Source organism: Mesoplodon mirus, assembly GCF_964341445.2.
Source record: "Mesoplodon mirus genome assembly, chromosome: 17".
In the NCBI taxonomy this organism is placed as follows: Eukaryota; Metazoa; Chordata; class Mammalia; order Artiodactyla; family Ziphiidae; genus Mesoplodon; species Mesoplodon mirus.
Window position 1 is genome coordinate 13,304,295 of NC_138993.1, and position 16,783 is coordinate 13,321,077.

At 36.4% G+C, this 16,783-nt stretch overlaps 1 protein-coding gene across 1 annotated transcript in view; it reads right to left on the reverse strand.

The window, feature by feature from the left end:
• The window catches only part of TRPC4 (transient receptor potential cation channel subfamily C member 4), a gene marked incomplete at its 3' end in the record, with an annotated part of 151,892 nt that overhangs the window by 75,035 nt on the left and 60,074 nt on the right, over window positions 1-16,783 (reverse strand). Inside the window, exon 3 of the mRNA XM_082602333.1 lies at window positions 9,813-10,331. Within this exon, the coding sequence (XP_082458459.1) occupies window positions 9,813-10,331 (519 nt within the window). The remainder of the gene's footprint in view (window positions 1-9,812; window positions 10,332-16,783) is intronic.

The window sequence follows — 16,783 nt, forward strand, 5'->3', positions numbered from 1 at the left end:
AGCACTCCCTAAAGCTGAAGGGGAAAAGGGAACAGAGTGTGACTCAAAGAATAAAAATATGACCTTATGGGATTGCTTTCCCAGTTCTATATTACCTAGAAGCAATCTGTAAACACGCAGCTTTAGAATTCAGCTTCAGAATCACGAATCACCAAATTATAGCACAGGCATCATACATCCTAGAGGGTTTTGCTGTATGTTTCTGTTTCCAAGAATTGAGACAAAAACCAGCAAACCTTTATTGAGAAAAATGTGAATATGCCTCATATGGTCGAAGGACAATGAGGGTAAGAGAAGTTTAGAAGCTCCCTCTTATTCCCGTAATTTATAAGGGATCTTGAGCAAGACTTTATATTGTATCTCAAACCATCAGGTTTTCTTGAGAACAATAATGTTTCTGTTCCATAAAGTTCTAAAAGACAACCTATTGGGTTTTTGTATTTTCCAGGAAATATGTGGGTTGGGATAAGCTGTTAAATCCATAATTTCAAAAAAGTGGTGATTCTTAATTTTGTTTCATGATGAGTGACAGAGAAGATATGAAACATTAAATAATGACCCAAATGAAAATAACCCTCAAATTTAAATGTGAATTTGGGGAAATCCCCTGGCGGTCCAGTGGTTAGGACTCCACGCTTCCACTGCAGGGGGCACGGGTTCGATCCCTGGTCTTGGAACTAAGATCCTGCAAGATGCATGGCCCCCCCAAAATGTGAATTTTTTGCAAAAGGAGCAAAAGAAACTGTTCTTCATCACTGACAAATGAAATGATCAGAGCTGATATTATTGCTACCCTTGTTTGTCAGTCATCATGGAGTCAGAAGCACCAGTTTTATACAAAAAAGTAATTCACTGTAGGACCAAGAGAAGGTTTCTAATTCACCATGAAATTTTTCAAAGATACTATCATTAACCTAATGTTTTTAAAATTTTTTATATTACATTGGACTATAGTTGATTTACAATGTTGTGCTAGTTTCAGGTGTACAGCAAAGTGATTCAGTTATACATATACATACATCTATTCTTTTCAAATTCTTTTCCCATTTAGGTTATTACAGAGCATTGAGCAGAGTTCCCTTTGCGATACAGTAGGTCCTTGTTGGTTATCTATTTTAAATATAGTGGTGTGTACATGTCAATCCCAAACTAACCTAATGTTTTTAGTTTATGTCTGCGGCAAATGAAGGCTACATTGGAAAGAGTTGTTTATCCTGCTGACGCAACGCATTTTTATTAGGTGAACAGAAGAATATACCTCTTTAAAAATAAATTCCTGAGTCGTTTCCTTTTTGTATTTATTAAAGCAGTATCAAGTACAAGCTGTTTTATATCTAACTTAAAGTTAAAAATTGCTATTTTATGTTTGGAAGATATACATTTATCACACTCTAATCAGTGCAGTTTAAAAGGCTGAAGTTATACAATGTTGTGGACATATACAATTTCATATTTAATTGTGGAAGAAACAGAAGCAATCATTTTCAGATATGAATTAGAAAAAGTGGTTGCATGTCATTAATTAGCTGTAGAGAAACTCATGGGGATTGAATTCCAAGCTCTAAAATCCTAGTGTTAAATTAAATGCCTAATGACTGTCATAGTTCCGTCAGCCGGGCTGACAAGTCCTGAACAGGCATTTGCTTCATCCATTATCCAGTGGCAGGTGCTGAAATGTTTGGTCCCCAAGAGGGGGCTGGGCTGAGGCCTTGGGGAACCTTGATCGTCTTTTGCCTTTGCCTAGCAACAGCCGGTGTGGGCACTTGCTTGGAGGACAGAGGAAGAGGAAAGTAAGCTAAAGAAATGCTGTTTTTTATCCCTTTTACAAATCTCTTAATTATTTACGTCACTCAGTGAAGCCTCATGTATCAAAACCCTACCATATGCCTGGCATTTTTGATGAGCTCTGCTGTGATACCAGTTCCTGATTCTGAGGTGTAGCATGTAGCAGTCAGGTTCAAAGGGCATACATAATCAACCACCTAAAATATACTTTAAAAGTGCAAGGCAGGGCTTCCCTGGTGGCGCAGTGGTTGAGGGTCCACCTGCCGATGCAGGGGACACGGGTTCGGGCCCCGGTCCGGGAAGATCCCACATGCCGCGGAGCGGCTGGGCCCGTGAGCCATGGCTGCTGAGCCTGCGCGTCCGGAGCCTGTGCTCCGCAACGGGAGAGGCCACAGCAGTGACAGGCCCGCGTACCGCAAAAAAAAAAAAAAAAAAAAAAAACAAGGCAGAAGGACAAATTGAAATCAAGTGTGTAGTATATAATCTAAGTTACTTTTGAAAGCTGATAATACAAGAATTAGAGCATGGACAACCCTAGGGTCTGAGATAAAGTTTATACATTATACATTTTTGATGAGAATGTCTTTTTAATATAAACAGTTTAGCATAGTGATTATAGCAATAGACTGTAAGAGGATAAACTTAAAATTTTTCCTATTAATTAATTAATTTATTTTTAGCAGTGTGTATGTGTCAATCCCAAACTACCAATTCAAAAGTGCAATTCAACCCACGAGGCCTAGATAAATATTCAGTACAAATATTAAAACATTTAATAATGAAGCCGCATTTGCTTCATAGCAAATGCACTTAGCTTTTTATACTGAGGGTCCATGAGGGGATAAGCAAAAACAATGATAATAACAGTAATAACTAAATATAATAGATAGCTCCTCTTCAATGGACAAATATGCCAGGAAGTATGCCTAGATCTGGACTTGTATTGTCATGCTTCATCTTAACTACTGACCTATGAAGTAGGCAGTATTTTCCTATTTTAAAGGTGAGAAAACATAAACTTAAAGGATAATTGGTCTAACCACATACCTGATTAGGAGCAGAAAAGAGGATTATATCCATTTTACAGGCTTCATGTGTTTCATACAATATTTTATTTCAATGATACAGAGATGAGTTACTGGATACCAACAAAAAGACATCTTTCCAATAGTTCTTAGATGGCCAGAAATTTACCTGAAAGAAGGTGTGGCTACAGTATGCACACTTAGATGGAAAGTTTTTATTTCTCTATCACATGACAGGGGAATATTAATGTATGACCCCTTCCCCTCCATTTTTTCCTTTCCTTAGGTCTACTTCACCTTTTTAAGTTGGATTTTTTCCTACCTAAATCTTGAGTCTTACTTTGCAGTCAGAGGAAATAAAGAAACGAAAGCCCTAAGAATTCTGTTACCAGCAGGATAGACCTTAAGAAGAGGGGAGGGCATCGGGGCCGGGCAACCATAATGGGGGGGGGTGAAGAGATGGGAAGAACTTAAGAGGACCTCTGTGCTGTGCCACAAATGCAAGGACTTACTGAAGGCGAATTTCTGCATATGGGGCTGAGACAGTTGTTTCTAAATGCTGCCCAGGTACTTCTGATGATCAGTCACATTTGGTGGCCACTGTCTTCTCTACTTGAGAAAGTCAAGGAAATCTAAAGAAGTTTTAATTCATGAGTTAAACTTTGATAGATAATTTCAAGTAGTACTTACTCAACCTTGACTGCACATGAGAATCATCTGGGTAGTTTTTTAAAAAATGCCACCACATTTCCAGGGGTTCTGGTGTAACTGTCCTGAGTGTTGGGATAGAAGCAGCAGTGCAGTGTTTCAAAAACCTCCCAGGCGATTCTACTGTGGTCCGGATGAAACCCATGACAATAGGCAAGCAATGTGAAACAGGGCAGAGGTCTTTTTATGTTAAGAGGTTCCTGGGTAGAAAGGCCCAGTGGGGTAAAAGAGTACAATTGTATTATGAGTGTTTCCATTTGGCTGAAATGTGAACTATAAGTAGTGATGGTGAAAGAAGAAATTGATGATTTAGGCAGACTTCATATAAAGCAGCAGTGACACTTGTACTTTACATGAGAGAGTGAGAGAAACACTGCAATGCTTTGCACAGAGCTCATATGCTCAGATTTATGATGACCAAACCGAGGGGTTCTCCAAGACTGTGGACTTTCATCAGTGCTATGCCTGGAAAACTTATCCCTAGATTTACTTTTCTTAAAACACAAAGCAAAACAAAGACTCTTTAGTGGTGTAGTAGGCAGTGGATTGAAGGAGGTAGACTAAGGGCAAGGTGTTCAACTGGAGAAACAAAACGTGAAAACAAATAAGAAGCAAAACAGCACTTGCAATAAAGCAGTGTTGCTGTCATAGCAAGAGAAACTAATGATTAATTTTGAGTTAGGAACTCAAAGGGAAGGCTTCCCAGAGAAAGTAGTATTTAAGAAGAGATCTGAAAAACATGAATGTTTTCAAAACAGTTCAAAACAGAGAAGAGAGAAAAAAGAGAGGACCATGGTAAATAATATCAAATCGAATTCAAATAACCCAGTATGTGTTAAGTAAAGTAAACTAAGGCAAAGGCATCACCATATTTACTTATATGAGTGACTCTCAAAGTTATTTCACCAGAAAAATCTCAGTTATGGAGGGGAACACTGTATGCAGCACCTTTTCTCATTTTTCTCCCCAGAAGTGCTCTCTTTGCTATTCTTCTATAATAGTTATTTGATGTCCATGAGACAATCTCTATAGTATGAGACATTTTTTCCCTCCAAATTATCCATACTCTTATGTGGAATTTAACAGACACAAGAAAATATGAAAGGTATATTTTAGACATCCTAGACTTGAATAAGAGTGGAAAAGGAAGAAAACAAAAGATTCAAAGACAACCAATGGTTAACAAAGGTCAGCTCTTCATGCCCCATTTGTAGCAAATGCAAAGCTCTTCCATGGCTGCTACCAGAATCCAATGGATTTAAGAGGAGAGAGCCATTGTTTGCCAACACAATCCCAAGGTTCTGACATAACAGCTAGGAAGCAACATTATTATTGATTTCTCTGTGGTTTTTCTTTTCTTTTTGGTGGAGATGGGCAATGGTACATCCTTGAGGGTTGGTAGCTGCAAATTAAAAAATATATATACATATAGATGCTATTTTTCCTCAACCACTACCAGAGCACCAAATGGCATCTGACTACAGACCTCCAGAAGGAGCTTCCCATGTAGATTTCAGGTACATATAGAACATGAGTGGTATTTTAATTTTGTTTTTAATATGAAATTCAGCCATTAGCAAGTTTGAATTTATACTGCCATTTATTGACTCTTTTCTAATGAAATTTGAATTTAAAAATTTTGGCACGATAAACTTATCAATAGAGAGTTTATAACATAACAAAATAAAGCTTATGAAATACCAAAACGTTCAGCCCTATGAAGTTTTAAGAAAACAAATTTCTTTTGCTTCTTCCCCATTCATTATTTCACTGCTCTCCCATTACCCAGCACTCTTCTGGTACCTTGCCCTTTACCTCCCCTTCTCTCCTATCCAGGGGAACCCCTGGTTGTATTAGAGTTTTTTTATCCTCTGTGCTTCTACTGACCCTGAATTCTACCCCCTATGTATCCTTTCTGACAGGAGGTTTGTTTCTTGATTCCACAACAAGGAGTTTTGAATAAATCAAGAAACATAAAACCATAAATCTTGAGAGCTTTAAAGAGCTGTGTTATGGAATATTTGGAATAAATACAATGCACCATGCTATTGAAGGCATCTGATTGACAGAATCTCTTCATATTTCTCTCATTGCTTCAGGATGGGATAAAAAGGTATGAGTACAGGGCTCTCCAAATGTTGATTTATGTACTTCTTTAACAACTTCCTTAATTTCTAAGAGAAAACCCAGATTAGTACCACAGTTTAAAGTTAATGTTGCAAGACTGTTGACATACCTTCATGAAAGGGAGAAGTACATTTAAAAGAACATATACTGTTTACTATGTAGAGATTATTTTTTTCACTTTAATTTGAAGAGCTATATGGGGAGTGAACTACAGTCTTTTCACAAAAAATAATGTATTTCATTGCTTTCCATTATTAACCTAAACACTGCAAATTAATCAGGCAAAGAAACATGCAGGGAGCCTTCCAGAACTAAGAAATTCTGTAACTTCATTCAAGTGCATTCATATTGAACATATTGAGATCAGTTCACATGGAGCTCTATCAAGTACTGAGGTAGGACTGGTGAATGAGATAGATGTGTTCCTGACATTCACAGCCTAGAGAAGGCAAGTGAAATGTAGCAATACAATGTGATCTAGAATGTGCATAATGAAGGCATTTATCCCAGAGACTGTATGGAGGGGGATTGCTTCATGGAATCTCCCTGGGGGAGCAGAGACCTGAGATGAACTTTAAAGACTGAGTAAGACTCAGCCATGTGAAGATTAATGGGAAGGTATTCCAAAAATGTAAGAGATGGACCAAAGACAAACCTCAATCTTTTGTAGACTGAAATAAGGAAAACTTGTGGTTAAATGGTAACAAGGCAAGACATTTATGTTAAAGCAGAGTTTCATTTAAGACACAAGATCCTACTAGAAGATCTTAAATATTTTGAAATCAGTAATTTCTGAATAATTTAGGAATATGTTTCATAAAATGCAACGTATGATTTCAAAGAATTTATATGAAAGTAAAATCTTATTCTCGATTTTATAATGCTATTAGCCATCCAACATTACTTTGCTCTGGAAAAACTCTCAACTCCAGGGAAATATGCTCTTTAATATTGAATAAAAGATACTCCAGAACAACTCTGTAAGAATTTTAATTTTTTTCTCCAATGTAATCGCAAAAGATTAAAATAGAAAATGCAAAGGCAGGGTCTTTTAAAAATGTATCTTTTAAAAGACATTACTAATTCTTATTTTCTTATTACATGTTATATGTTTTTAGCCTTCCTTCACCCTGCTGCAATGTTAGGTTCTATTACCTTCCAATTCCCAAACTTCATATAAGCAAAAAGTATAAGCATCTTGAAAGAAGTGTTAGAAATTATCAAATGCTTTCTATTACTTTGCTTCTGACATATCTAGCTAGGGACTAAATTTGTGGCTTTTATTCAATAGGCTTTGAAGTTGAGTTCCCTTTGTATATTCCTAAAATACACAAAAGAACCTAAGCAAAGAAAAAAATGTTCAGTAGGAATGAACATTTTTAGTGGCTCAAGAACAAAACAGAGAACAACATATATGTAATGTTTTATCAGTTCTAATGCATGCAATTACTTGTAAGTTTCTTTCTTTGTTTGTGTGTATGATCCTTTTAATGTATTGTTGGATTCTGTTTGCTGGTATTTTGTTGAGGATTTTTGCATCTATATTCATCAGTGATATTGGTCTGTAATTTTCTTTTTTTGTAGTATCTTTGCTGGTTTTGGTATCAGGGTGATGGTGTGGCCTCACAGAATGAGTTTGGGAGTGTTCCTTCCTCCTCAATTTTTTGGAAGAGTTTGAGAAGGATGGGTGTTAGCTCTTCTCTAAATGTTTGATGGAATTCACCTGTGAAGCCATCTGGTCCTGGACTTCTGTTTGTTGGAAGATTTTTAATCACAGTTTCAATTTCATTACTTGTGATTGCTCTGTTCATATTTTCTATTTCTTCCTGGCTCAGTCTTGGAAGGTTATACCTTTCTAAGAATTTGTCTATTTCTTCCAGGTTGTCCATTTTATTGGCATAGAGTTGCTTGTAGCAGTCTCTTAGGATGCTTTGTATTTCTGCAGTGTCTGTTGTAACTTCTCCTTTTTCATTTCTAACTTTATTGATTTGAGTCCTATCCCTCTTTTTCTTGATGAGTCTAGCTAATGGTTTATCAATTTTGTTTATTTTCTCAAAGAACCAGCTTTTAGTTTTATTGATCTTTGCTATTGTTTTCTTTGTTTCTATTTCATTTATTTCTTCTCTGATCTTTATGATTTCTTTCCTTCTGCTAACTTTGGGTTTTGTTTGTTCTTCTTTCTCTAGTTCCTTCAGGTGTAAGGTTAGATTGTTTATTTGAGATTTTTCTTGTTTCTTGAGGTAGGCTTGTATAGCTATAAACTTCCCTCTTAGAACTGCTTTTGCTGCATCCAATAGGTTTTGGATTGTTGTGTTTTCATTGTCATTTGTCTTTTTTGATTTCCTCTTTGATTTCTTCAGTGATCTCTTGGTTATTTAGTAACATATTGTTTAGCCTCCATATGTTTGTATTTTTTACATTTTTTCCCCTGTAATTCATTTCTAATCTCATAGCGTTGTGGTCAGAAAAGATGTTTGATATGATTTCAATTTTCTTAAATTTACTGAGGCTTGATTTGTGACCCAAGATGTGATCTATCCTGGAGAATGTTCCATGTGCACTTGAGAAGAAAGTGTAATCTGCTGTTTTTTGGATGGAATGTCCTATAAATATCAATTAAATCTATCTGGTGTATTTGTAAGTTTCATATTTAGTATTTTACAATCTTTAATCATGTGAAATTTTTCATCAATTTCTTCTAGTTGCATATTAAAATTATTCTAGTCCCTTAAAAAAAAAAAGAACCCTGAGTCCTAAACACAATACCCTAAAAAAATGAATTGATACTAGTACATGTGATTTTATAATCAGTGGGAATGCACAGGAAAGAAGCTGTTTCCTTTGCTGTTCAGGGAAAAGATTGTTAATTACTTTTAGGCTCCCATGACAACTGGCCAAAGAACTACAGGAAAAACTCAAAGAAGCAAATTCAGGTATCTTCAATCTTAAGTATTCAGTAACTAGCAATATATAAAGCAGCCAGTGCTAATGTAGAATATTTAGGGCCAAGTTAAAAAAAAATGAATACATTTTTTTTCAGAAGTTTCTTTTTCTCTTTCTTTTTCATCTTATATTACATACCTAGTTTTTTCCAACTTTTGTTCTAGAACAATTACTATAATTCACCAATGAAAAGAAAACCAATATTTTCTGGAGGTAGAAGTAAATGGATTTTTTTTTTTTTTTTTTGCTGTACGCGGGCCTCTCACTGCTGTGGCCTCTCCCGTTGCGGAGCACAGGCTCCGGACACACAGGCCCCGCGGCCACGGCTCGCGGGCCCAGCCGCTCCGCGGCACGCGGGATCCTCCGGGATCGGGGCACGAACCCGTGTCCCCTGCATCGGCAGGCGGACTCTCAACCACTGCGCCACCAGGGAAGCCCCAGTAAATGGATTTTTGAGAACTTACTCAAAATCAGTGATGGAAACAAAAAACAATTACACTAGGTGATAAGTGTAATAGATCTGAATTTTCCTTATTTAATGTTCAAATCCATGGAAATCTAATGAAAAATTTATTACTCTTCTGCAATTTGCAATTGACTTCTTAACTTCTCATTCCCGACAAATCAAGAAACTACGCCAGACATGAAGGAAGTTTTAGTATTTTCATCTGCTGTTGGACTAAAGGCTTTCCTTTATTAATAACTTCTAATAATGTATTTTATTAGGATCATACCTTATAATTTACTAAGAGCCTTCACACACATCCACTCATTTTACACTTCCTACAAATCTGTGAGTAAAATATTTTATATGTATAAAGAAATATATATATATATATATATAATCAAATATAAAGCCCCTTAACCAGATGAGAAAACCGAAACTCAAAGAGATCTGTGTGACCCTCTAAAGTAGCAAAACTTATAAATGGCAGAACCAGAACTCTCAGTGCAGAGATTCTAAAATTCATTAGTTTTACCATCACACACCATTAACTGTGTACATTTTAACACAGATGTCAAAAACCATCACTAATTATTAACCTACTTACCGCCCCTCTTCAATGTGTTTCATCATCAGTAATCTGGCAAACAATAAATATCATCCACTTACAGTTAAACAGAAAATGCTTTAAACCCCCAACCTAATTTTGGAGTACCAATTTCCCTCACTGCCATTTAAATTCTGTGGCATTTTGATGGATAAAGTCTGGCAAAACTCACCTCTTTCTGACGGTACTTAATGGCCAATTTGAGTCTCGCGAGATCATTTCCACTTTGCTCTTCTAGGAGACTGTTGTCATCGCGGTAATTAAGAATGATTTCCAGCTCGCGGGAACTTCTTGTCTGATCCAGTAGGTCCTTAGCAAATTGTTTACACTGTCGTGACAGCTCCTCATACTCTGACTTGAATTCATTTTCCACCTTACTCAGTTCCTGGAGCTCCCAACTTAACTGAAAGGCTGTGAGAAAAGGGTCTTCACTGGACAGGGCGATGAGAGAGGGGCTGGCCAGGGCCTTGTAGATGTTGAGTCTGGAGCGGGAGTGACGGAGACTGTCCACATCCGAGCTGGACACGCATTCGACGCAGTTACAGCGGACCTCGTGGGGTCTGGGCACCGAGACGCCTTTCTGAACCAAAAGTTTTATTATCTCGTAATTATTTGTATGGGCTGCCAAAATGATGGGTGTAATGTCCGGAGTGAATTCAGAAAACTGCTTATCAAGGAGTATGGGAGGCACCTAGAAAGAAGAAAGCAGAGGTCGTGAGTAGTAACGCATTTGCTCAAGCCTGTGAATTTAAGCAACGCGCTATGGCAATGTTGAACAAGATTCACAGGTCTTTTGCCAGGTTTATGGGTTTTTTTGCAGGAGAGATAGGACTTTTTTCCCCTCAAGAGACAATAGAAAATTAAACAAAAACTAGCTCTGCAATAGAATGACACATTATTCTCTGTTCAGTCCGAATTGTGACATTTCATGATATCTTAAACTCAGTGCCTATGGAAACTTTTGATAAAAGACTTTCTTGCCTCCAACTTATTTTCTGGCTGACAATCTTTGCTTTTCTTTCCCAGTGATATGGGCTCCCTAAATAATAAGAAAGACGCTACAAAATAGTTAATGATTTGTTTTAAACCCAAGATCTTCCTCTGCAATAGAAGGTTTTAAATTCTTCAGTCAGGTTTTTTGCTTGTTTGTTTGTGTTTTATCTTCTGCAGTCCTCAGATCCAGCCTGCGATTACAGGTGCCAGCAGAACGCAAGAGTGCTAGCCCCTCTGCTTTCTGTTTTCATCCCTTCCTTTATGGTATATTTTCCAGATGACAAGAGGTGCTCCATTCTAACATCGCTGTTTTTAGAAATAGATGCTTCCTGTGGAAGAACCTTAAAAACATTATGCTAAGTGAAAGAAGCCAGTCACGAAAGATCACATATTGTGTGATTCCATTTTTATAAAATATCCAAAAATAGGCCAATTTGTATATGGAGAAAGTAGTGATTGCCTAGGCTTGGGGGTAATGGAAGGGATGGGAGGTGACTGCTAAAGGACACAAAGTTTCTTTTGAGGGTGATAAAAATGTTCTAATATTGTAGTTATGGTTGCACAACCCTGTGAATATACTAAAAATCACCAAATAGTATACTTTAAGTGGGTGAATGTTATGGTATGTGAATTATATCGCAATAAAGCTATTAAAAAAGAAAAAAGAAAGAAAGAAATGCTTCCCAGTGAACCAGTTCACCAATGCACTTATGAACAATTTCCTTAGGGTTATACTCTAGGAATGGTAATGACAAAAATAATTTAATAGGCACTATTTAGTAGGCCTAAAGCACATCCACCCTCACTATTCATTATTCACATTTTATAGACATGGTCTCTTGGTGAGTAAGTGGGAATCCTGCTATTTAAACCTAGGTCCATCTGTCTGACACCCAGGCCTGTACATACTGCACTACACCCTGCTGCTTTACAATTTTTGGTTTAGTATTTCTTCCTGCTGGTGCAAAGTCATAAAGGCCTCTATGAAAATAAATGCTACATAAGGACAAGTTAAACAGGCATGGCAGAAAAAGTGATGACACGTCACACTAAAATATGCTGCTAGTCAAATATAATTAAAACCACAAAAGGATCAAAAGAAAACAACTATGTAGAGGAAAACGAAAGTCATATGAAACTTCAGTAGCACTACTTTTAAGTAGAGGTGTTATCTTTATATGAGAATAATTAAACTCAAATGCTTTTAATTCATCTGGCCATTTTGAATATCCATTTATTTCATAAGACACACACACTATATATATATATATATATATACATATTTTTAACGTATTCAGTATTTTACTTAATTTTTTAGAAGACAATTTATGTATTTCCCCCACCCCTTCCTTTAAGTTAGTGTGACAATTTTCCATAATAAACGACTTAAAGGAATCTTTGGTCAAGAATGGAATGCAATAGCAAAACAAAACTCAAAAAAACCCCAAATCACTACTGCTTTTAAAAAAAAACCATCACTTTCACCAGTTATATTCAAACAAAACACATAAACTGTATATACTTAACAGACAGTAGTCTGCTGGGACTCTGACAGGTCAGCCCAGCAGGCACACGTGATTGTTTATCCAGGTCCCAGAGGGTAAGCATTGCATTGAAAAATAACAATAAAACAAAAACACTTAAACAATTGCCTGTTATTGAGTGCTAATTACACACCTGAATCAAGTATTACATGGAGTCTGAAAATTGGGGATTTTCTTATTCTTCCATCACTTCTAAGTTTAGTAATTGGCATTCTTATGTATGTAGAATTTTGCTCTCTTCTCCTCTTAATTATTGAGTATTACTAATGAACCCATGGATTCTTCCTTTATTTTATTCAATATATTTTGATTCATTGCAATAATTATTCATTTTGAACTTGTTATTGAGGTATAGCATACATACATATAGTAAAATGCACAGAGATCAGTGTACATTTTGAAACTTTTTTTTTTTTTTTTTTTTTTTGCGGTGCACGGGCCTCTCACTGTTGTGGCCTCTCCCGTTGCGGAGCACAGGCTCCGGACGCACAGGCTCAGCGGCCATGGCTCACGGGCCCAACCGCTCCGCGGCATGTGGGATCCTCCCAGACCGGGGCACAAACTCGTGTCCCCTGCATCGGCAGGCAGACTCTCAACCACTGCGCCACCAGGAAAGCCCTTGAAACCTTTTTTAAAACGTGAACACACCTGTGTGACAAGACACAGACAAAAATCTAGATGAGGGCTTCCCTGGTGGCGCAGTGGTTAAGAATCTGCATGCCAATGCAGGAGACACGGGTTTGAGCCCTGGTCCGGGAAGATCCCACATGCCCCAGAGCAACTAAGCCCGTGCACCACAACTACTGAGCCCGCATGCCACAACTACTGAAGCCTGCGTGCCTAGAGCCGGTGCTCCAGAACAAGAGAAGCCACTGCAATGAGAAGAAGCCCATGCACCGCAACAAAGGGTAGCCCCCACTTGCTGCAACTAGAGAAAGCCCACGCGCAGCAGCGTAGACCCAATGCAGCCAAAAATAAAATAAATACATTTATAAAAGATAAATCTAGAAGAGTGCCTGCACCCCAGGGACCTCCCTCTTGTCAGCTCCCAGTCATTCCATTTTGTAATCACAAATCTAACTGCTGTCACCACAGATTACTTTCACATACTTTTTAACTTTACATAAACAAATTAAAGTATGTACTTTTTATGTCTAGCTTTCTCCATTCCACATTAGCTCTTTGAAATATATTCATATTATTAGTAGCAATCGTTTTTGTTACTTCAATTCCGCATAAATTCTGATTTATGAATATAGCACAATTTATTTACCATTCTATTTTTGATGATATTTGTGTGGTTTCTAGTCTGTGGCTATTCAGAATATTGCTCCTATGCACATTTTTGTCCATGTCTGTTGGTATTGTATCTAGCAATGGAATTTCTGGGTCAAACAATTTTCTTAGGCAGTGATACCAATTTTCATGCCCACCACAAATTATACTTGGTATTCCCAGTTATTTATCTATCAATTTATCTATCCATCTATTTATTTACACCATTCAACTTGTTAAGCAATCAATTTGAATTGGATTATTCATTATTTATTATCAGGGTTGGGTATTGAATTTGCCTAAGGCCTTTTATACTTCTCTGAGGATAATCATAATTATTCTCCTTAGTCCTAAAAATATGGTGCGTGTGCACACAAACCCACACACCTGCGTACACACACACACAGTATAATACTATGCAAATGGTTTTAGCATAAAAAATTAGTAAATTCCCTAAGGAGAGTATGAATAAAGCAAAAGGGAAATGAATTTAGAGAAGACATTATTTTTACTTGTTAGAACTAGAAAAGGATTTTAGGAGGAATTTAAACTTAAGATTGGTTGGAACTAGCAATGTAGAAAAGTTACAGGAAAAATGACAACAAGAAGAAGAAAATAAGAAAGATGGATTCATAGCAAATACTTTCTTTAGAGTATGGGATAAATCATATAGAGATAAATAATCATAAAATGCCTCAGTGTAGATCAGGGCAAGATGAGGGACGGTTTTGAATCACATTATTTTGTAGACATTGGTGGAGTCATAGAAGAATTGAACCAGGAGAGTGATGGAGTAATTCTGAAGTATTAACATCACGCTAGCATATTTTGATTATTGAATTAAGAATAGATGGGTAGAGGCAGATAACGGAGCCTGGTAACGAGTGCAGTCTGAACTAGGGTTGTAGGAAGGGAAAAGGAGAGGCTGTGCATATGACCCATCAAGCGGTGCTGGGGGTGTGAGGGAGAGCAAGCATGGAATAGAACAATTTGAAGCAAAGATATCAGAAAATAAGAGCGGTCTAGTCCAGATGCCCTGAGATACCTGCCAGTTCAGATTTCACTTTCTTTAATGTCTACTTTGCTGGGAGGGAAAGCTGGTCAACAGAACTAAACAATTCAGAGTTCCATTACAGAATGGCCATGTGCTAATGGCACATTTTCAAAATCTTGCCCTGAAAGGGGACTTTCAGAGAAGTCCTAAATCAAATAAGGGCCAATGAACTTTCCCCTCTCTTCGGTCTGTTAGCTGGCTATGAATAACAATTGATAAAAGGCCACTTCTTACTGACTTCATTGGAAAGATGAGAGTGCCATCCACACTACCTCTTGCCTTGGAAGATGGTGATATTGAAGACAGGAAGAGGGCAGCAAGCTGAGAGACTGCTGTTTGCTGAGCTCCTGCAGCTGAGAAATTTATCCGTTGAGTAGCCACTTTGCTATCTACTAAATACTCAGAAATTTAAAGAAGTCTAAAATATAAGGCATTTGATCTCAGAAACATTTAGAAAATGCAGAAAATGGGCTTGCTCCCTCTTTTTCTTGCTTCATTCACCAGTCTATTTTCTGTCTCCATCCTGTTCTTCGTTTTATTCAGTATCTTCAATATGCAACTCTCCCTCTTTCCTTTTGTGGTGCCAACATTACAAGAGAAAAGCATATTTTTCTAACATTAAAATAAATAAATAGGTCACTAGAAGTGCTTGGTAGCTATTACCTAAAAATGATTTTGATAGAAATATTGTATTTTTCCAAATTTTTCAAATTTGCCATTTGGCATATTTAAGGATAGATATGAAGATCATGAGGATAACCCTGTAGATAAAAATCACACTATGCTTGACTTATTTTAGCTGAAGTAAACTCTACAGACATAAAAACACTACACCCAGGCAAACGTACATGCATGAAAATATATACTCACATTACTCGTAAACAAACAACACATTCCACCGTTTAACAAATTCCAACCGATTGAATTATACAGTTGACCCACTAATCTACAACTAAGTAGAAGAGGCAGTTAAAAGAGGATCTGGAAACTAAATTTATGTCCCTGTTTCTTATGTTGCATAACTGGAAGTTTGCTCTGGCTTTTCTTCTAAGATTTATGAATGAGTATTTGTTCAACGTCTTTTTCTCAGCTTTATCATAACATTAGTTACATTATTAACTGAATCATTTTCATGTCACATAGCATTCACAATGACTGACCGACACATAAGCTAATTAACACCCATTAATCAGTGTAAGTGATTAACTATTAACCCATAAACTGATAGCTTTTCTCAAATTCAACCAAATGCTTTACCTTGAAATCACTCGGCACCAGTCTGAGGCATATGTGACATCTTACCCAAATATAGAAATGTCTCTTTGGACTAACATATACATTTTTGAACTATTAATCCTGAAGTATACATTTCTAGAAGAGAAATTCATCCTGGAGTGACATTCAACCAATTTAAAAGAATTCATTCCCTTGCATTCAGCACTTATTAAACTGGGTTGTATAAACTGAGTAAAAGAAATTTACTTATATAATATTATTTGATGTATCCTAAATTATTAAGACTAAATAGATCCATATTCTAATCTGGCTGTACTCAATTAGTTATATTATCTTTGAAAGTCCCTTAATATTTCTGTTATATGAAAGAGGTTATCCCCTGTAACATGAAATTTCTATGACTCAAAAACTATTTTTATACTCCAGTTGATAGCACAGTAACTGAAAATTTATGAGAATTTTTTTCAAGTACTTCAATAAAAATTTGTTAAAATCTTCAGTTTCATCTTGCTTTTTAACTTTGTTTTTATATAATGTATTGAAACCTACATTTCTTGAAACTCAGGATTATGAATATCAAATTTACCTCTCTCAATCACCCAGACTACCTTCTAATTCAAACCAACATAAGGGAGTTTCAACTTAGAGTTATATTTAAAAATTAATTTAACATCAGTTATTTAGAACTTGAAATTTTCATAAACATGCACATACACACACATACATATATACTCATACATGAACTTGCACAAAAATCCAAAATATGGGGAAAATACAATATTATGTTCTGAATAGGAAGACCTAATATCTTAATTATGTAGATTGTCTCAAAATAAATATGTGCATTTTATTCAGAATCTTTTTTACTTATGTTATTTTGTTTATAACTTGATAAAACTATTTTATTAGTTAATATGGAGGAATATATAACCAAGTGTTTCAAAAATTATGATATGAAGGCTATGATCCAAGAAAATATAGCAAGAAATACGGGATCAGTTGAATAGAATTTTGACCAGAATTACTTCTTTTTTTTTTTTT